A 22,620-nucleotide genomic window follows, 5' to 3' on the forward strand; every position below is an offset into this window, starting at 1 on the left:
AGCTCTATGTATACAGAATATTTTAAAAGTCACAATTAAAATAAAAAGATTGATGACCAGTAATAAGATGCCCAATTCAAGACTTCATATACACCACCATATTATAAATCCCCTCTATATGAAACTTGTTTTTTAGATAAGCTGCCAAAGTTTCTACCACATTTCAGTGGCAAAGGAGTCTATATCCTAGAATATTAAAACACCCTTGAGGCAAAACTCAAGAATGCTTTGTTATAAGGCACATATTCCTCTTTACCCAGAACTGTACTGCCACACTGTTGTGAAATGAGTGTAAACCAGAGGCCAGAAGTATCCACTCTGTTTTAGCAGCACCTTGTTATTCTCTTTATCTTAATGTGAAGTGACCACACAAGTTGTGACAGCGATATAGCATCAAGCAACAGAATATAATAAGGCCACTAAACCTCCATAACTAATGTAACCATAAGCCTGTGAAAATATTTTAGCCACTTTGTAAAGGGCTGCAAAGAAAAAAATATTTGTATTATCATCAGTTCAATGAATTTACAGCAAAAGGCATCAAGCCACTAATATACCATCATTATTGCAGCTACTCTATGTTTAATATCATTACTGATACAGGTTCTTAGAAAACAAGAAGGGTTTTTTTTCCCCTCTCTATGTTTGTGTGTGAATTGCAGAAAAAAAGCCCCACAACCAACCAATCATGGATCATAACAGAACCATTGCAAAAATTACAGTGCATATAAAACTCATCTTCAGGACCATTTTTAGCTGTCCAGGAAAAGACTCAAGTATCAGTCTCAAGCTCACACAGTTGTTTTTATTTTCTTTGGGGGAAGGATCTCTCACATTCATTCTCACACTTCCCTCCAATAATCAAAATGGGATTTCCCGTGAAAGAAAAACCAAAAGTGTTACTTGAACCCTTCCACATAGTAAGTCATACACATCTAAACGTTAAAATACCGCATTTAGTTTTATTAAAGTAAAACCTGTCTGTTCTCTCAAAATTAAAAAAAAAAAAACAAAAAACAGTTACCCTTTCTCCAAGGCTTCAGAATTCACAAAATACTACTTCAAGATTTTTGTGGGCCAACTAGACTTACGGTTAAGTTCTTGGTTCTTGCTTCTTTTACAAAATTCCTTTCTAACACTATTGAATGCTCCCTTTTCCTAATTGCAAAGGAAGGAGGAGTTTGAGGCCTAGAGTTACTATTCTCTTCATCTGGGAAAAAGCATACATGTTTTTAGAACCATACTTCAGTGTGGAACAGAACAACCACAAGAAACAGAGGTACAGAAGAAGGCTTCCTTTGTGCCTCTTCTAGCAAGTCTATCTTTTATCCTTCTTTCTAGCAGTTAAAGAGCTAAGACAGATTGCTAACAGGTTCCTCACTGATTGCAAGAGTGAAAAGCTTCCTAGAATAAACATGCTAAGTTTCTTCTTCTAGCATGTACCCACTCTGCCTAAAGAGCTGGCAGAATAATAAAATCTCATTCTAAATTTAAATGCAGTAATGTATAGATACACAGCGAAGTTGGAAGGTAAAGTAAAACTTTGAAACAAGCAAGCATGGGTCTGGGGTTTTTTTTGGTTCCCTCCATAAACACCACGAGCAACAAGCAAATTTGTTGTTCACAAGGTAGATCATATTCTGTCTGAATGAGCTCAATAGCTTGTATTAGGCTACAACAATACAAAATACAAATAAGTAACATACTTCCTACAATTACAGAATTAACATACCTTTCCATTTTTTAACAGATCTGACCACTTAGGACAGAGCTAACAATCGGCTACATGATCAGCCTAACAAAAAAAATCCAGATACAAATATAGCACACCTACACCAAAAATGCAGTTAATTGACCAGGGGAAGTAAATCTTTGCATTCTGGTCTGTTGATTTAAAAGATCTGCATGAGATAGAGGTTTTTAAAAAAGGTAGAAAATCAAACTAAGATTTTTTTCACATTCCCAGCCTTAAAAAGAGAAATGGTTTGTCAGCATAGATACTGGGAAGAAGAGAGCTGAACCAGCAGAAACATGCAGAATGTGTGTCAGCTTGTTGGTGGTGGATCAGTATTTCTCCATTCCAACAGGACCCATGCAAGAAATCTCTTCGTGTGTACACGCACAGAGCCAGCCAAGTTGTATATGAAGGTATGCTATGTACTACTTGCTGCTCCTAACGACTCAAAAACGTCTTTTTCTTCTGTACCACAGGCTAAAAGCTGATCTTAAGTAGCATGGGCAGGAGCCAACTGGTAGTGTGCAAAAAGGCGCTGGTGAGGCAGAGCAGGTATTACAAGCACATTCAGACAGCTTTGAGGATCCAACTGCTACAGTAAAACAAGTTAATATAGCAAATCACCAATACTGTTCCATGCATACTGCAAGTGCAAAGTAAAGCACGGTGGCTTAAACTAGCATTAAAAATTCTTGGCAACTTTAGGTGAAGGGTAACATGTATGCTTATAGGAGTAATAATCCAGAAGTGCTCACATACATTTTCATATACTCCTGAAAGACTTAGAACTTGTCCTCTGCAAAATAAGCTTTTGACAACGAGAAATTAATTACAGCTCAGATGAATTCTGTCCAGCAATACAGCTCTTCCATATCTGAAGGTGCCCCAGCTGAGACAAGAAGAAAGGAATATGATCCAAATAGGCCTTGCTACCTCCTAGGAAGACCTTCCCTGGATCAGGTAGTCATCCAGATACTGGTACATATGATTTAGATGCGTAATTTCAAGTACTAAGAATTTATTAAGAACTTTATTACCACAGAGACTCTCAAGAATCATTACTGGTAATGACTGACCCCACTGTTAAATTTCTGGAGAGCCAGGCAGACTGCAAGTGCTGAAAGACAGTCAGTTGAGACATGTTAGGTCTGAGCTTAGATACAAAGACAGAAATTAAACACTGGGCCTCCTCCTATCTAGATTATGATGAAGACTAGTCTTTTTCTTTGAAATGTAAATGTCTACTGAGGTTCCTCCATATACTTTGAGAACATATTTGATGCCTTACAAGAAACATCCAGGATAATTTTCATATCAGACTCTTGGGAGAAAGTTCCCTGAAGTACAGAGAAAGAAGTAGACACCATGTAAACAAAGGGCTGGGTTAGGTAACCAAAGTCTGTCTTGATGACAAGACAGACTAACTAGCAGAACAGTATACAGCAGAATTCAAAGATCATTTGACAAGACTCAGTCTGATACAGTCCTTGGTCATAATGTCTGACATTACAGCAAGTAAATGAACAACTGTGTATTGCTAGAGATCAGAAAACTTGTTATATTTTCAGTACTTTTTTAAATACAGGTTTCTGCCTATGTGGTGCTTTGGCTTCTGCTCAGGACAAAACAAGTTGCAGTAAAAAGGAGGAAAGGCAGCATTGCATGGCTTGCTTTCATCACTAACTTCACAGCATTTTCAGTGATCTCCAAGTAGCTCAGAGCTATAGGTGGCAGCTGGTAGCCCACTCTCTGAAGATTTAGGATACCCTATGCTTGCAACTTTAATACTTCATGGACAGCTACCATCATGCTAACAGCACTAACTGCAGCACAGAGGCCTGTAAGACCATCCCAGCTACCAAACAGCCTTTCTTAATTGCGTCATTTAATTTGTGTTTGTTGCCATGAGTTAGTTGAGCAATCAAGATCCATATTATGAGAGAATCATCCTTAGTCAACAAGTCCTGACATTTACCCCTTCAGAATCACAGTAATGTCCATTTGCTTAAGACATAGTTTTAGTTGTTTTGACTATTGAAGCAATAGTTAAGAGGCCAGAGCAAAAGCAGACTGATAAAGTTTACGAAGAGCATCTTCAGTACATTCTGCAGATCACTGAATGCTGGCCATTAACCAGATCTTTCACCGGGTCTAGCACTCTTCAATTAGCAGGGAACACATGATGCCGAAACAGAAGTGTCATTAGAGACTTTCCTGATACCACTGGAGTTTCTCATTCCAGTCTCAATCTGCACAAAGAGTGATGAGGAGTTAATTCAGCCAATGCTGGCACCATTTAAAGATGGTTTCCTAGTTAGTAAGGGGGGGAAAAAAAAAAACCTCATGATGTACCCAAGATCCTCTTATCCTTGGCTGTGATTTGAGCTAACAGCTTTTCTAGCAGAGTGGGAAGTGGTGGAAAACAACTTATTGAGATCAGGTGAAGTCAGTTAACTTTCCCCAGTTTAAGTATCATTCTGTATGGGCATTAATAGCTAGCAGGCTCTTGACAGAATCCAATGTCAGTGTTAAATGAAAGTGATCAAGTCTTTAGAAGTACACAGATCCCAAAGAGGATGACTTTCAGTTTCATGAGTGACAGCTGTATTACCAGTGACATCAAGAAGAATGAGGTGGTATGGTTTTTTTCTTTTCCCTACAGCCAGGGCCAACTCAGATGCTTTTGTTGTTTAAACAAAGATTTGTACTGAAGATAGACCTCACAGAAACAGACCCACTGAAGTATGACTGACACAATAGTATCTAACACTGAGTCAGCTCTTCCTCCTGCTCCACCCCATTCCACATTATTATGCTTTACTAGAAAGACAAAAACATCTCTCTTAGTAATCAAAGCAATACAAAAAGCAACTTGATTAAGATTCCTAAGAGACCACTATATCCTTCAGCCTTCATGTAGTTGCTGCTACTTGATCTTCAGTTCTGTCTTGTCATCGCAAGTCATTATGGAGATGCCTGCTCTGTGGGGCACTAGACAGAGCAAGAGTCTGGAACAGAGTTAGGGATGCTGTTGGTCTAGTGAGACCTTTAAGGATGGTTCCAAAGGTGGAGCTTCATGTTAGAATACTGAACTTTCACTAGTAACTCATGAACTTTCACTAGCCTGTTTAGGATTGGGACTATGTGTCTAGGACTATTTTATATACTTTCAGCATAAGAAATCACTGCAGTGAAAACACTGAGACCTGAAGCTTTAAAATTGTATTACTGCGCACATCCTGTACTAGTACCCCAAACCACTGGTTAGTTCTAAGGAGGCAAAACAAAGGATCAAAAGAATTCTGAAGGAATACAAACTGAAGTAAAAAAAATTAACAGATTAAATACTAGCCAAGTTTCAACTTTGCCATAAACTGTAAGACAAAACTGCAGAAGGGCTGCCCTGGAGACAAGTGATAAACATTTCTATAGAGATTAAATTCTGTCTTGCATGCATGAAATAGATGCACACCTACCACAGCCTCTCCTGGTCAAAAGCTGAATTTCTTCTCCTTCTGCCTCCTCGTGGATCATTACACCAAAAGATGGCTAGGATGAAACAAACTCAAAGCATCTCAAAAGGCAGTCTCCCTAGGCTCCCAACATAGTCAGAAAAGACAAAGCCTCTCCAGAATGGGATTCCAAGCATAAGTCTAATGTACATGCTTTGAACTACTGCCTACAGGAGCTGCTCCTGACCAGAGACACATCTGTGCTAAGTGTGCAGACTCAAACCACATGAATCCCTGTGGTCTGGTTTAAGTAAGCAATTTAAATTAGAGAAGTTCCCCAACATATGTCAGAGAGCATCTGGTGAAAACCAATTTACGCACAGTTGCAAGATTATTGCAGTGCTCTGACCTTTTTTTTTAAAATTTTCAGAAATATATTGTTCTATTAGAAGGATAGCTAGTCGAAGTCAAACTGGTACTACTGCTAAATTAATCTTAAATAAAACTGTCCCTTGTCCCACAAAGGCAGCTGGAGGTCATAATTCACTGCATCCTATACCACCCACCTTAATGATCACTGAATCAACTAAAAAGTGAAAAGAGACTATCTTTGTGGAGCACACAAAGCCTTACTGCAGGGAGGACCCCGTTACCAGATATTAAACAGCTGTGTTTTCTTTACTCATGCATCTACCAGAAAGACATGAGATCAGATATACAAATACACCATAAAGTAAAGACAGGGGTATAAAGCTGTATATCCTTTGATCTACTTGTATCAACATTTTAAGAAAAACCCTAAGAGGGCTGGGTAAACCACATCTAATGTCAGTACCACTCCTGCTTCTTAGCCATTGCAGTAAGAAGTTTAAAACTGCTGAGCAAACTTTGTTTTGGGAATATTCTGGACTTTACTATAGTGTTGCAATGCAAATAACTGCTTTATTGATATATTTTTCATTCTGCTTAACCCAACTTATTTCTATTACAACATGTTTTTTCCTCTTTCCAATTATGCTAGAAGCACTAATTGGTCCAGATCTCTTTTCTTCTGCCAGAATATACACATTTCTATCCCTTTCCTTCAATTTTCTTCTTCTCAAACCCATCTACTCTTTTTCCAAATACACTCCTCTATCCTACATAAACAGATAAGCCATCTGCACTGAATCTTTCAATCTGATCACTAAACAACCATGATAAACTTTTACTTGGGTTCTAAGATGGCCACTTTATAAAACCTCAGTAGTACACCTCCTGTTTTTGATCCAGCACCGTACTACCTCCAGTATGCATCCAAAGACAGTTTCAAGGGATAAATTACTTTCACAGAAAGAAAATTTTCACAAGACAAATTAAGAAAAAAAATGTTGGCACCAAAATCAACAGCTACTGTTTTAATCCTCTGTTCTGTTCATATTACACCAGCAGAATCAGACGACATGTTATAATCTCTCTCAAACACAAGCTTCCCCTGGAAGAGAGTAACACTGTCAGATTTTTTTGCTTGTTTCTTTTGGGAGGGTTATTTTAGTTTTCACCTACACTTTTGGACAGTTAGAACAGCACTCTTAAGTCTCCAGTGGGCCAAAGTAATGGGAAAGAGCAAGTAGGGAAAAATAAACGCTTTAACCGATTCTGATCCAGTTGCCAGTAACATCAAAAAACTGATAAGATCTGGCTCTTCATTTCATGTCGCTGTAAAAATTAAGTGACCAGGCAGCAAAATATGGTCATATAGCTACCTTCTTCTGGTTTCTCAGCCTAGCAAAAGGATTAGGTTTATCCGCATAGTATAGCTCTGAACAGAATACTCCTTTGCTTTGCTTGTGCTAAAAGCTGATTCGTCACTTTAGAAGCAGAACAACATTCAGGGAGGAACTACTACAGTGTCATCACCCACAGCAAAAATAGCACATTTTTATATATGAAGGTAGAGGAAAAGTATTGCTGTTTCTCTACTGCACAAAATAGTATCGACAGCTAGGCACACCAAAATTATCTGGCTGTACTGGCTTCAGCTTCTTCATCTACTCTGCTGTTGTATACCAATTTATTTAGCACACAGCGCATCAAGAAAATAAAGAACTCCCTGACTTGACAGGCAAAAATTGATAACAGAATATCACAGAAAGCAAGATTACCTTGCAATACCACCACAATAGTTAACCACCAAACTCCCTATTGCCCCCATATTTCATGACAACAGATGTATCAGCAACTTCATGCTCCCTTTGCCAGTCGAGAGAGTGTGTGTGTATTAAGAAACAGGAAAGAAATTGCAAAAAAATCCAAGACAGTCTCTTGTATGGTCCAGCTTACAGTTCATGCCTAGTCATTTACCCGAGCATGATGCTACTCAGTAAGCCTGGCACAGAAGAACAAAGATCTATTAAGTAATGAACATCAACCTTGATGGAAATGTTTACAATCATTACATAAAGGGAGAAAGAAAAACAAGATAAGACAGGAACTGAGTGCAATGAGAACTCAAAGTGTACAGGCAGAAATATGGAAAGGAGCAGGCTGGAAGATGAAGATCCCTACTGTAGGAGGGAAAAAAGCTGGATTTGTTGTCTGTGGTACACTGGGATGTGTCTCTGATTTGATGGACAATCGCTGACTTCATATTTAACTCCCACGTAACTTTTCCGCAATTGGGACAATACAGTCAGTATTTTAGTGCCAGAATACCTGACATTTTTTTAATTTAAATACTAGTTCTAGGCAGATCATGAAACAACAGGGCTACTACCTAGTGATAACGCAACATTAACTCATGTGTTCTACTGTTATATTTTGAAGCTTTATCAGTTCTTCATAGAGACGCCTACCACTAACAGTGCTTCCAGCATGCTAAGGTGGATAGTGGTGCTTTGAAACAGGTTGGGAGAACAATCTGAAGAAACTATCAAAAGCTTATTTGCCAGAAATGTAAGAAAATCAGATTATGAAAATAGTTCAAGTTAACCTAAGCTTAAAGGGAGCTCCTGGACCTAGAGACAGAAGAGGTGGTGGAGTTTCCAGGTGTGGCCCTGGCTGTGATGTGAAGTTGAAAAGACCTGAGAAATCCAAAGGTGGTGGAAACATTTGATTACCTGTCTCAGTGCGCTTCAGTAGTTCTGTTTCAGTCTTCACCAATGTTAGCACTGCTGTGGGTCAAATGCTTTGCCATCCAAGATTCCAGGAATGAGCAAAGCAGTCATATCAGACATGAGGAAAAACACCAGCAAAAAGATGTAATCTGCAAGCACATCCCACTCACGCATATTCTCAAGAGCCCCTACTTATTATTTGGTGCTGTACTCTGTCTCCTTAGAGCCACATCAGCTGGGTACACAGTGCAAGAGCTAGAGGCAGCAACAGCGATGCGTGGGTAAGACTGACAAGACGAAGGACTGTAAATAGGATAAATGTCACCTTTGACACTTTACTCGGTGTAGAAACATTTGGACCGTTACGCAGCCAGGCAACTATCTGCACACTTAGTGCAGTTTCTTCCCCAGTCTCCCATATTCTTATCTGGACCCTCAACTAGATTTCTCCATTAGTCCCAATGCTTCATCATATCTATTGTTCTTTGGTTAGATCGAAGAGAAGTGAAAAGACCACTACTTAAGACCTCAAAGGCCAAAAATCGGCAAAGGAATTCAAACTCACCTAGAACACTACTCTAACTTTTCCCAGAATAATACCATGCATTTTTGCTGCAGTTAGGTGTTTTTGCAGATCACTCCAGAGCAACTCAACTACCTATAGATGCAACTGCCTAGTACCGGATTTGTTTTCCTACAGGCCTTTGCTCACCTGTTACTGTACAATCATCACTTTCAATAGCAGTAAGGTCAACAGGCAGCTACAAAGAGGGGAACTAATGCTTACACTGTCACAGCTGGAGTGTGAAAGACCATTGCTGCAGCTGCATACTCACTGTGGGTGGGAATATCAGATGCATTTTAAACAACGCATCCTCCATTCTGCAAACAGAGCACCTTACTGTGGCTTCACTTACCAAAATGGCGAAAGTTTTGACAGATAGTGGATAAGCATCAGCCCATCCACTTCCTCCATTTAGATAATTCAAGTACTGTAAGGAGATGTATTAGATACCAAGTCCATCAAATCCTAGGTGCAAGAGCTTTACAGAAAGAAAAGAAGAGTAAAAACTTTATGGAAACCAATTCTTTTTCAGAGACCCTTAAATGCAAAACATGAGCAGAGTTGCAGTTCTAAAAGCTGCAAGTCTTTTCCATGGTAGGATTTAAGAACAAACCAGACCTGTAAGAAGAGGTACTACCATCAAACTTCTTCCTGCAGAAGTTTCAAGTGCAGGAGTTGAAGGAAATGGAGAATATATCAATTTCTAAACAACTCCACATCTACACAGGTTTCAGAAGTCAGCTAAAGGCTTACTGAAGCTGAAGTTGTGCCAGAGAGGAAAAAAGTCTGATTAATATCACAGGATCCAGACTCTCCTACCCACCCACAGCAGACATGTCCAAAAGAGAGCCAGTCTGTTACAGGAAACCTTGTATTGAACAAAGAATCTCCTCACTCAAGCCTGTCTGTTTTCTAAGGGGTTTTCAGACCACAGAATAAAGTTATATGAACTAGGATAGCTCTAAAGGCACTTTCTGAGAACTTCTAGCCAGAGGATCCGTGAACACTAAAATATTTGTAATACACTTGAATTCGAACTTCTTCCCGACACACACACCCTGGAATCTCACAATTAGAACAGCTGATTTCAGTTTACAGTATTTTTTGTACTCAACTCCTCACAATCTAGCTGTAGTCTTCACTTTGTCCAAAGCCCTTTGACTGCCTTCTAGATCTATCGCTAGTCCAAACACTTTCAACTACTGGGAAGCTGTGAAATCAATGCAAACTTGGATTTATATTTTTAAATGAAGACTAATTCAGAAAAATGAGATAAGCCTCTTGCATGGGCCAATTACTACTTTTATGCTTGCTTTTATCTGAAAAATGAATAAAAACTTCCAGTGTTCTTTGAAGAACTGCATTCTGGAAGTCTTCAGCGTTCTTATTTAGAAGGTACTACAGTAACAGAAAATATTAACAACGCTCCTATAGTTTTTGAACAGTCCTTATTTGAAGGAGGAAAGTATCCACAGATCGAACAAGAACGTTCTTGCATAGAAGAAGATGGTTTCACTGAGCTTACTATGATTGTTCCAATCCCATTTTCCCCTCCCATGAATAAACAAAACTTCTCAAGCTACATTTGAGTTCAGATGGTGGTGGTGGGAAATACAGGATGTTGGATAAAAAGATAACCTCAATACATTGCTTCATGCTGCTGCATTGTCTGAGAGCCATGGTCCCAGAGAGGCAGAAGCGAGCCACTAAGTCCGCAGTTTGCTTAAGAAATCAAAAAAGCAGCGTGATTGCAAAAGGGACAAGGGGGGACTGAGCTTGCCAGGTGTTCCTTTTTCTAATTATTAAGTCCTCTTGGCAGTACACTGGCATAACTGCCTTGAGGACAGAACTAAGCTTTTGGGAAAGGATTTCAAAAACTCACTCCAAAATGAGACTCCATGTAGCAGTGGTCTGCCAAGATCTAATTTGCAATTTTAGCTCTACCTTCCATCGTTAGCCTGCACAGCTCTGCTTCACAAGTATCCAGATAATGAGCAATCTGCTCTTGATCCTGCATTCAAAGTACTTAAAGTGATTAACAGATCTGCACATGGACTGAGTCTGGGCTTTCCGCATGCGGCCTTTACCTACCTTCTGTTGGGTACTCTGCCGTTCATTTCAGTAGGACTGCATCTTTATTCTAATAATTGTGGTGCAGAAGGCTAAGTGTTGCGTAAGATCCTGTAGAGCACAGAATTTAAGACTCGCTCAAAATTTCACATCTTAGAATGAAAAACAAAGAATACAAATATCGTCTCTACTAATAAGCAAATATTTTCTCTTTTATTACTAACCATCCAACAACAACACATTCCAAAAAACACATATACCTTGGAAGTAAAAGCTTTTAATTATCAGGTAAGTGTGAGGGTGCAGCAAATCCATAAAGCTGGCAAACTGTCCTCTTCTATCAGCGTACAGGAGGTGATTGATGTGACTGCACAGCAGTTCTTGGATTTTAAGCTGTGCGGTACAGTAACTCTAAAGAGCTAATGCATAATGGGGGAGGGGATAGGAAAGGCCTCCAGAGCCATGATATATTTAGACTGGATCCTTTCACCTAGCAAAGCTGAAAAAAGTCTTATCGCTTTAGTGATCTGGTACAAAACACTTTGAATGCTCCTGGAGAACACTCAGGTGAGTTTCTTGGAAAAATTGAGCTGTTCAGCTCTGGTTTCAGACTAAATTCTACCACACTGCTTACATCAGAACAACCTTCTATCTCAGGCATGGATTATTGTAGTCTTCATAATCAGTTAAACGCTCCAAGGAAACAATATAATTACATTTGTACCCACAGCGTTTCGCCAAATTGTACCAGCTTGAAAGCTTGCAACAAATCAAGAACTGTATTAAGGCAACAACAGAAAGAGGGAAGAGTAGAATCACATGAATGACGTTCATTAATTGTCACTCAAGATACTGTCTGAAAAGAGATTTAATAAAAATGCTTCTTCAGTGGGAGCCATTTCCAGGTATCCTGTTTCAACTGGGATAGGGTTAATTTTCTTCCTAGTAGCTGTTGATAAGAATGTTGATAATACACTAATGGTTTGGTTATTGTTAAGCAATGTTTATATCAAGTCAAGGACTTTTCTGCAAGGAGGCTGGCAGCGCACAAGAAGCTGGGAGGGGACACAGCCAGGCCAGGTGTCCAGGCTGGCCAAAGGAATATTCCATAGTATTTGATGTCATGTTCAGTATATAAACTTTGAGAGTTGGCCGGGAAGCTGTGACCACTGCTCAGAAACTAGCCAGGTATCAGTTGACAGGTGGTGAGCAATGGCACTGTGCATCACTTGTTTAATATATTCTATTATTTTCCCTTCTTGTTCTATTAAACTGTCTTTATCTTAACCGACGAGGTTTATATTTTTCCAATTCTGTCTCCCATCCCACTGGGGCAGGGGGAGTGAATGAATGGCTGTGTGACATGTTTAGCTGCCTGCCAGGTTAAACCACGACACCAGGCAAACAGAAACATAAAATTCATGATGAAAAGTAGCACACAACTGTTTTGCTTTGGCTTCAATTAAGACACCTCTATGGAACAGTCAATATAGATCAAGTACCACTCATTTCTGGAATAGGCTGATACTCCACAATCTAGAGAGTAAGGAAGACATAAAAACTTCACAGGCAGCAGCACAAACCACACCAGAAGCTGGGGGTTTGTGTGGTTTGTTTGTGGTGGTGGTTTTTGGTTTTGTGGGTTTTTTTGGTTGGTTGGGTTTTGTTTGTTTGGTTTTAAGCAGATTTAATTTTAAAAGTCTTGAGAAAGGGAAAGAGAGGGGTATTTCCTTTCATCAGAAGAAATGTTAAAAGGCTCTGAGATGCAAGATCAACACCAAGCCACAGCTGACAACAGTGAAATTCAGACTTTCTTGAATAATGGAAAGTTTTACCTTAAGCTGAGCATAAGTTGCCAGCTGCTGAGGAAGAGGCCAGTCCTGCACTGTTGCACATGAAAGTTTATGCAAGATAACAGCTCATGCAGTAAAGCTACCAGAAAGCTGCTCACTTTTAGTTGTGTTAGATTTCTGTTAGTCTTCTGACCCAGCTTACTTGGTGATCAAAGAGTGTGACTACACAGTACCCTGATGAAGCATTAGGAATATCCCCCAGTTACCAGATAAACATAATCATATCAATATACACGACTGATCACATCAAACAAGAAAAAACAAATCAATAAATCCCAGGGAAAGATTGACAACACTTCAACAAGCACAAAAGGCATGAGTTCTATTAATCAAAGTTACGGGATTTTTTCTTATTTTCAGGTTCCTTGAACAATGCAAAGTCAAAAGCAACTAAAGACTATTTTCTCTAACATCTTTTTCTAGACATATACTCCATGAAGAGAAACAATAGGAAATCCTGTAATACTTTTGTGGCAGATGGACCACATGGCTTGGTTAACATACATCCCACTGCCCTTACACTTACCATCTTCACAGCAATTACCCATACTAGCACTTCTTTATAGTATTCCAAGAACCCCTCAGGAATCGCCAATTTAAACACAGCAATTGTTACGATAAGCAAAATCTTAGCAGCAGAAATATTTACTTGCTACTAGTAAATGGAGCTATTGGCACACTGACCATCATTTGCTACACATCTAAATAGTAAGCCTATAAATCAGCAAGGTTGAAGCCATGTAGCCATGCTCACATTTTAAATGAGGGTTTCCAGTTGTAATACAAACAGCAAATCTTAACATTTCTCAACAGCCAAAGCAAATTCCAGAAGCCTGTTTGATGAAGCATCAGAGGAAGATGTTGTACAGCTAACTAGGAGCTTGGCTTGTAGCTCTAAAAATAATCCAGGATTTCAGTAGTGCAGCATTCAAAGCACACAGAGGAGTTCAGAGGTAATTTGGAATCTATACATACATTGGAGAAAATTTGCTGGTTTGGGAGCATATTTTTCTTTTTAATTAAAAAAAATGTTGTTCTAATAAATGACTAATACAATAATGCTTTTATAAAGTGGGGTGGAAGGGCTGTGTGTGGTAACAACACAAACAGCTCATAGGAGGGCTGTCTATCTTCCAGCTACTTCCTTCTGAAGAGGACCCTGAATGATGTTGAACCACGCTGCCATTGCCACCAGAACGGCTCTTCCATAGGCTGGGACCCAAAGATATTCTATTATGCAAGTGAATCCTGTTCGCCCTGATCTTAAGAAACACTGACGAAATAAAATATCATTATAAATCCTTATACATTGCGATAGTTTCTCTTCCTTGTGCATGAGGTTCTGTTATTATTTATTTTTCATATCTGGAAAATGTTCAGGTCTGAGGAAGGCTGAATTTACTTTTCCATTAGCAGTTGGACAATTAAGAAGCAATTATCAGATATGCCAGTTAACTTTGGCAACCTTTTGGAAATCAAAGTCACACCAATCTAACTGAAACTATCCTAGAATCAGAAAGCAAACATACCAAAAAGCAGCTACTTAAAATCACATGCTGTATCCTGTATTCTTTCCAACAGCTTAAGGTTCTCCTTGTCACAAGGGAATATGCACCATCTTCAAAATGGGATATTACTTAAAATAAAGGAATCATCTTGGGTGATGAATCATCACTTCAAAGAGCAAGACTGTGCTTAAATTCTGATGCTTCAAGAGTGAGTTTGCTTCAGATATGTTGAAATTCTGGAAGGAATTGTTTGATGAGAAAAGCAAAAGTGAAGCTGCTGACAGAAATCTCTCAAAGTTCAAATTAAGTTTGACAAGGAAGCAAAGCAAAGGAAAAAAAAAAGTGGAGCTGAAAAAGTTATTCTAGCTTCCCAGAAACACCACAAGGCTTTTCTCACTCTTGACTTGCTACTTAGAAGTTTAATTAAAAGACAGATTGATCCCAGCTTTGTCACGGGCGGTGAGACAGCGAATTGATGGGAGTGGCAGACAGATGCCCAGGTCCACCTCCTGCGTGTTGGTGCCTGGGTCTGCTCCTATCTGCTCTATGACTCCATATGCACAATTTGGAGAAAGTGCCAAATGTCACAACTCTTGGCTATTTTTCTTTCTGAGGAGCAAGAAGAAACCTGCAGAAAAGTACATGAAGTAACACAAAGACATGAAAAGGATATTAGCTACTTTTTAAAAAGTAATAGAAACATTTCAGTTGGAGAGGAACTCTTTCCATTCTTGTCTACAAAGATAAGAGATTCCATTTGTGAAATTGTCTTTTTGCTACTTGGTGTGGTGAGGAGAATACTAAAGTTTTATGGAATAAGTTTTATGTCCACAAGGAAGTCTTCATATTTTTGACTTGCAATTAACAATGAAGACATCAATTCATATTCAACTAAAACAAACTATTTACAGACGTATTTTCATTTTGGAACTCTCAGAAATCTACTAAAATATGTTGAAAATAAGACTGCAACATGAAAGCATTGGTCAAACCTTTCAAAGAAGAAAGTAGTTGCACTAATTTAGCAAGCTAAGAAAAAAAAGCAAAGTAAACTGTCACCCTACTACTGTGAATTCCCAGTGTCTCAATAGTGTAAAAATTAGCATCACTTTCAGCTATAATTCACGTATTCTGAACTAATAATAAGAGAACTTTTCATTTTATGTGTTACCAGCATGAATTTTTTTAAACCACAATACAAGTGACCAGGAGATCAGCACAAAGGCTGATAATCTGGGGAGACAGAGAAATAATCGGAGTAACCAGAACTAGAGTTACGCACCATTAGCAATATCATATAGAATGTCCATAGAATCAGATAATTGCTTAAGGACAGAACCTGAAAAGTCATCTTTAATCACCCTTAGGAATATATTCAGGCTGTTTGAAAGGCTTGATTTCTCCTATACACACTTTTTAAATCTAAAAGGTAAATTTAAAATAGAGGTTTACTGATTTATTATTTTTGCTCCCTGAACTGAACCAGAGAACATCTGCATAAAATTAATCTCCCAGCTGTTGTCGTGCGTGTATGTCCCCCCCAAAATCTCACATTTTTATCCCTTTCCTCTTACAGGGCAAGGGACCATCCAACTAAGACTAGATCAATTATTCACCCAGTGTAAAGCATTCAGATGCCATTGAAATAGTTTCACTATACTTTACATGAAGCATTACTCACACTCATTTAATTGCACCAACAAAGGAAATCCATTCTGATAGAAGGTACAACATTGGAGAGTTAGTCAGCAAATTCCACTCAAGTACCAGAAGCAGCAATAATACTGCAGACTTCCAAACTCCTCTGCCAACATACTTTAAGCAGCCCCTGGAAGAGCTCTACTCTACAACACCACCAGAGAGAGGAAGAGGTTTGTATTGAGTACTTTTCCTTCTCTGAAAAGACCAAGAGAAGAGTGCCAAATATGAGCAGACTGGGATGTGAATACTGCAACAAGGAATGCGATAACTAATCCCATGTTATCAAGACTGATATGTCACTTCCAAGTCGTTTTGTCTTTGGGTTAGATTTGAACTAGTTAAAGTCATCCCTGCTTCTAAATTCTGTCTGTACTTTAAAAAAAAAAAAGCAAGAAATATTGTAAGTTCTAGGAAAAACTGTCCAGAGACCATGTGAGAGTCAGCTCTGCTAGCACCTTTATAAACAGAAAAATGCTTAACAACTGCATAAAATAAATAAGCAAAGCTATAGCAGAGTTTGGAATTCTTTAGGAAGATAGAGATTTGAATCTTAGGCTACCACATGTTTACCTTGATGATCCAAAAAGTAGGAGAGGTGAACACCTTCAGAGAACTAGAAGGGAAGAACTACTGACTTGACTGAATCAGAATTGTTGGGATTTATTTTGAGCTCTATCCTACATCTTTACTTGACCTTGGCCTTGTCCCTTTGCTGCTAATCTTCTGTGCCACTTTGTGGAACACAAACATGGTGACTTTTAGAAAGCACTTTGCTAACTGGCGTGAACACTCTCAGCAAAATCTTTCAATGTAGTGCAAATAAACGTATTTTGCTGAGCCAGTCAAAAAAAAAAAAAGGAGCAAATATGCTTTTGCTAGTTCTCTGCATCATTAGTTAACTGGCATTATTCCTATAGCAATGCTGGCATATCTAACATTGACAGACAAACAGAAACTAACAGGACCAGCTTCATTATTTATAATACTTCACTAAAACCAACATGACTGCTCTTTTTGATCCTAAGTATAATATGCCAAGCACCTTTGGCCAGAAATGAGACTCAAATCACAGATACGAGATAAGATATAAGAAAAAGGAAACACTGAGCTGTGCTAAACATGGTGATGTTGACTTCAGTGGACATTCCTAGTTGCTTTTTTTCTATAGATCAGCATTCAGACTATTTAGGAGACTTCACACTGGAAGAGGCCAACTACCAATTCTGTAATGTACGCTCAGTTGAGCACCAACATGCAGCTGAAGAGGGAAAGGTTACTAATATCACCAGATGAAGAGAAGAAAAAGAAGCCAGAGAGGATTCTGTCAGATTAATCGGATCAATTTTACATGGAATAAATTGAATCTCTTGAATCAAATGCCAAAAAAGAGAGAGACTTATCTCCTCACATAGCAGAACAAAATAGCTTTCCTGGGTTATCTTTATTCTCTTGTGTAGTTATATGACTGACATGCAAGTTGGTAATGCTACTGAACACTTGTCTGCCAGACTCACTGCCAACCGCATTGACAATCAGCAAAAGAATTTCAGGGTCTCTAAAAATAAATCACAGGTGTGCAACTTGCTCTCTGAAGACCTTTATGTACTAATTTCCTGATAGCATCCCCAAAGCAATGAAACAGGCAGCACTCCGAACATCCAAAATTCACAATAAAAATTGAACACACTACTTAAGACATACGCTTTAAATGCATTAGTATTAGATGTAAAGCTATGATAATGAAAAGCACAAAAAAAAAAAAGAAAAATGATGAAACAGAGAAAATGTCCACCTTTTCAGTTAAAAGAAGGGAAACAGGCAATTTGTTTGGAGCATGTTTTTTGATGTGGAAAATCTCAAGAAACAGACACTTCATGGAATCTTCAAATAATACCCTTAAGTTTAGCCTCTAATAAAAAAGTTACCTCCTAAAGAAATCAAAACCTTATGTTCTTTACTATGCCATTCAAAATACTCATAACTATTCTGAGCGTTGTTTTGAAACCTACTACTTGAGTCCACAAAGCTGCAATAGCTTAGATCAAAAAGGATTTTTTTTCAAATCCTTATACATATATAATTAAGTAATTTCTCCAACTTGAATTAACGTGTCCACTTGACTTGCTTTAGTGTTTAAAATGTAATGTGACCTTCTTAAAAGGTTCATCATGATGTCTTTATGCATTCTGTATCTGCCTAATTATAGGTAGACATCTAAAAGCAAGGCATTCTCCGATTTTCTTCTACTCTAGCAGAAAATTTGATTTTAAATAAGGCAACTCTGTTCTCTCCCATTCTCCCATCTTGCTCCCTAACTACTGAACTAACTCATCATGCAGCTTCAGATGGATAGTGCAAGTCCCAGCTGGTTCTTGAAGGCAAGATGAGTTGTATGAGAATCACTGTCTATTACTAAACATAGGCAGTACCGATCAGTAGATCAATACAGCTGATGCTCGTATGACAGCTCTACAGTACTTGCAGATGTTTAGTACATGAAATAAATTTGTCTGCAAGAATCTTTCTCAAGTTCTTGCAAGCAGAAGCTGTTACTTCTGCAGAGACACATTACTGCCTATCAGTTGGTGGGTGGCTTGTAATTCTACAGGCAGAAAGTTAACATCATAACTTGTCCTTGATTATCCACAGTAATTAAGAAAACTAAATACATCAGAAAAACACAGAAAATGCAAGCCATATATAAGTCAGGATGCATTAACATATTTAGTCCACTGTTCTTTACAAAACCTGTAAAAAGCTTTCCATAGGAAACAGAGCAGAGAAATTTCCGAGATGCTTATTACATATAATGGAAAAGGGATTTCAGCAATGCAGTGACAGAACAAAGACAGGAAAGAATCAACTTGGGCAGTGTAAAGTTGTTTACCCTATAGATAACCATGACTTAAGTCCACCTGTATGTATAGGTAATATACACTTTTGGAAAACAAGAAAAACAAAACATGAAAGACCAACAGTTCCTTTTCACCAAGAAAAGCTTCACCATTGTCATAATTTAATATTTGATACTTGCTTTATAGATATGCCCAGAAAAGAACATATTTTAAAATGTTAAATTAAAAAAAAATCTATACTATTTTAATCTTCTACGACGCAGTAGAGAATGAAGAATTCTATATCACCAAACTTATGTTAAACAGCTGTTGTAACCCATACCTGAGGTTATTAATTCATCTTATTTTGAAACAGAGTTACAAAACAATGAATTTTCCTTAAAATATCTGAAGTCCTTCCTTCCAGTACCAGCTCCCATGTTTATTTAGTTTCCCAAATGTAATACTGCTTTCTGTAAACTTAGCTGGGCTAGGATTTGCCTATACCAACCATTTGTGTACTAGATCTGATGGTATCTGCGGTCAAGACCACCATGTAAATTCTCTGCCTCTACCCTCCAAACATAAAGAGATCTTTGAGTCTTTCCAGAGGCATTCCCACCCATTCTTCCTCTTCCTTTACTATTGCTTCCTCACAAATGAGGAGAATTCTATTAATATACATAGCAAAATCCTCAACTTCTCACTGAGTATTTACAGTGTAGCACAATTATGTGCTGCTGATTCACTGTGACAACAGACATTTACTCTTGCTGCTGACAGTACAGATGTTTTCTAGCATCCACACCTGTGCTAGGTTGGTGACATTGTGCACTAGTGTCCCTCTAGTTGGGCTGGTTCTCTGGTTGATGTGTTTCCCTTTTACAACTAGCAGTCTCTAGTCTGAATAAAACAGTGAAATTTGAAGCATTAACAGCTTTTTGTCTTAGAAATAACTTTCGTTCTAAACGTCAAAAATGTTCAGAGAGCATTAAGCAATGAAGTCTTAATGATCTATTAGATAAATAAGCAAGCAAATGTTTTCTTATGTAAGGAGGAAAGGCTCAACACTTTAATGCAACTATTTCTTATTCACAGATGCAGCCAGTCATTAATTAACAAGCCAATCAATCACTCATCTTACAGCACTTATCAATATGCCCATATATATAAACCGCCATCTATAAGGGAAGGGTTTAGATATTAGGAAAACTCTAAAAACATTAAGATTGCCTTACTCTAACAAGAAGGCTAACTTTAATAGTATAATATTATAGAAACTAATTTGAAAGCTCTCATAGTTTCTATTTTCAAACTCACTAACGAGAGTTAATAATACTTTTTTTTTCCTTCACAACAAACTATGTAGATTCACTGCCACAAGATTTGAGGCCAAAAAAATACAAGAAGATTCTGCAAGGCCTGGAAATTTACAGCATTGTAATGGTTAATGCCAGCTCTAGTGAATCTATTTAAGATATTAAAATTCCCATCTGTCAGACCTCTTTGCTAGACATTACTGCCCTCAAAGCAAAAGAGAACATGTGCCTGCAACCCAGCCACCCAGTTCATACCACTTCATATTAACTCAAGCCATAAAGGAAGATTAGTTCATACCATCACACCTATCTAAACCACTGCAGCCATCATGCAGGTACGTTTGCTCTTGCCATCTAGACACAGACAAGCAAAGAGAAAGGCTGAACAGCTCCATGCAGGAATCTGGAAAGGAGATGATGATCCACTGCAGCAGTTTGCTCCCACACTCATAAGTAGTGCTCTGTGGATGTGTTTGACTTCATGGCAATTTTAAGTTTGGGGAAACTGACACACTACAAAAACAATACCCAAGTGGCAGTCAATAACATTATTAGTATTATGGAGTAGCTATTCACCATGATTTCCAGAATCATAGCTACCAAAGTTCAGCCCCCATGCTCTAATGGGCCAGCAGCATCCCATGTAAAGCACCACAAACATCAGCTGAAGTCCTGGGTGTACAAGGGAACCCATTGGGACATTTGATTTACCCGAGTTAATATTTCTGTCAACACCAGCTCTATGAGGGATAGAGAGAAGACCCAATTCAGCAGGGATGAGTTAAATCTCCCATAAGGAAAACAGGCTTGCATCTCAACTATACAACAAAATCTAGCAAGTAAAATGAAAGCTTGGGAGCATTTATCTTTCCAAAGGAGCATTTATCCTTCCGAAAAGTAGAATACACATTTTAGGCTCAACAAGAGTTCCCAACATATAGGAGTCTGCTGAAGTGCAAATAAAACTGAGACACTGTATTTATATGAACTACTAGAAAAGCATGCCCCCTTTACTGTTGCTTTTGCATCCAATCATTTAAATTGCTTCTACGAAGTGAAAGCATTTACATGTTTCTGGTGCTCTGTAGCACCATACTGTAGTAAAATAAACCCCTCTGGGATTGAATTAGAGGATACAGTGGTTCACAATAAATTATTTCTAAGTTAATATTATGCCCCTCTTTTCTTCGTACAATCTCTTTCCAAAACCTTACCCCATCACCCAGGCTGTTCACTGCGTAGCACTTACTGTTGCTGGACTTCAGGTCACGGTGAATTATGGGAACAATTGCTTCTTCGTGCAGGTAGTTCATTCCCCTCGCAATCTGTACTGCCCAGTTCACTAGTATGTCAGGAGGTATCCTTTTACCAGACAACACTCTGTTTAGTGATCCTCCACGGGCAAACTCCATGATCAAGCAAAGATTAGGTTCCTTCAAACACACGCCTCTGAGAGCAATGATGTTGGGATGCTTTAACATTGCAAAGAGCTTGGCCTCTTGGCGGACATTCTCAATGGTCTGGCTGATGTCCTCATCAGGGTCATAGCGAGCTGCCTTCACAGCAACCTCATCTCCTATCCATACAGCTCGATACACTTTTCCGAAGCCCCCTATGCCAATGATTTCCTCCAGAACAAGCTCTGAGAAGTCGATCTCCAGGACTATGGAAAGAGGGAAAAAAAAAAAGTATGTAACCATTTAGCAACTATGTAGCCTTTACATCAACTGAAGGTCCATGTTGCCCAACCTCACCTTACCCTTGGAGGAAGGACCAATTTTCAGTCCAAAACAAAACAAATGAGAACAGTAGTCCCTTCTGACAAGGTGTCATTGCCAAATAGTGTGGTAAAACAGATCTTGCAGTATCATAAAACCTGCACAAAGTACTCATTGTGAACAGTGACGAATTTGTCCTAATGGTGGTGAATGACCCACTTAATAAAATAGTCTTCTCTCAACATGCTTAAACCCTTCAAACACTGAGACCCCTTTAAGGATAAAACCTCATTTCCTGCCCTCAAGGACAGTACAAGGTTCCAAACAAGAAAAACACACCCACAGGCTAATCATCACCGACTTGACTACAGTGCTTAACGTGACATAGCTGAATTTCAACACAAAACGCAACTGCCCCTGCAGTTGTCCCTTATTTGAATGTCTCTTATTCAACTGCCACTAACAATCTTCCAGTCCTTCCAAAATCACGCTTATTTTTCCACATCTCTACAAGCTTTGCACTTCCATTCCCCACAAGAGATCTGCTAACCAATTCTGACACTACCGACGATAGTGTGACAAACAGATGGGTCAGACCACATCCTGAGTAAGCAGAGCTAGCAATAAGAAAAACACTTTTTGATTAATGCATGTTGCACTTTTATTACAGAAATTATATTGAAATAACGGAATCATCATTTTCCACTCCCATGTGCTCACAGCTGTACTTTACAGGCTGTCACAGTAACTGATGGCTACTTGGCATTGTA

At 38.6% G+C, this 22,620-nt stretch overlaps 1 protein-coding gene across 1 annotated transcript in view; it reads right to left on the reverse strand.

The window, feature by feature from the left end:
* Positions 1-22,620, reverse strand: part of MAP3K9 (mitogen-activated protein kinase kinase kinase 9) — a 54,010-nt gene that overhangs the window by 25,926 nt on the left and 5,464 nt on the right. Inside the window, exon 2 of the mRNA XM_065636576.1 lies at positions 21,382-21,795. Within this exon, the coding sequence (XP_065492648.1) occupies positions 21,382-21,795 (414 nt within the window). The remainder of the gene's footprint in view (positions 1-21,381; positions 21,796-22,620) is intronic.

Source organism: Caloenas nicobarica, chromosome 5 (genome assembly GCF_036013445.1).
Source record: "Caloenas nicobarica isolate bCalNic1 chromosome 5, bCalNic1.hap1, whole genome shotgun sequence".
NCBI lineage: Eukaryota > Metazoa > Chordata > Aves > Columbiformes > Columbidae > Caloenas > Caloenas nicobarica.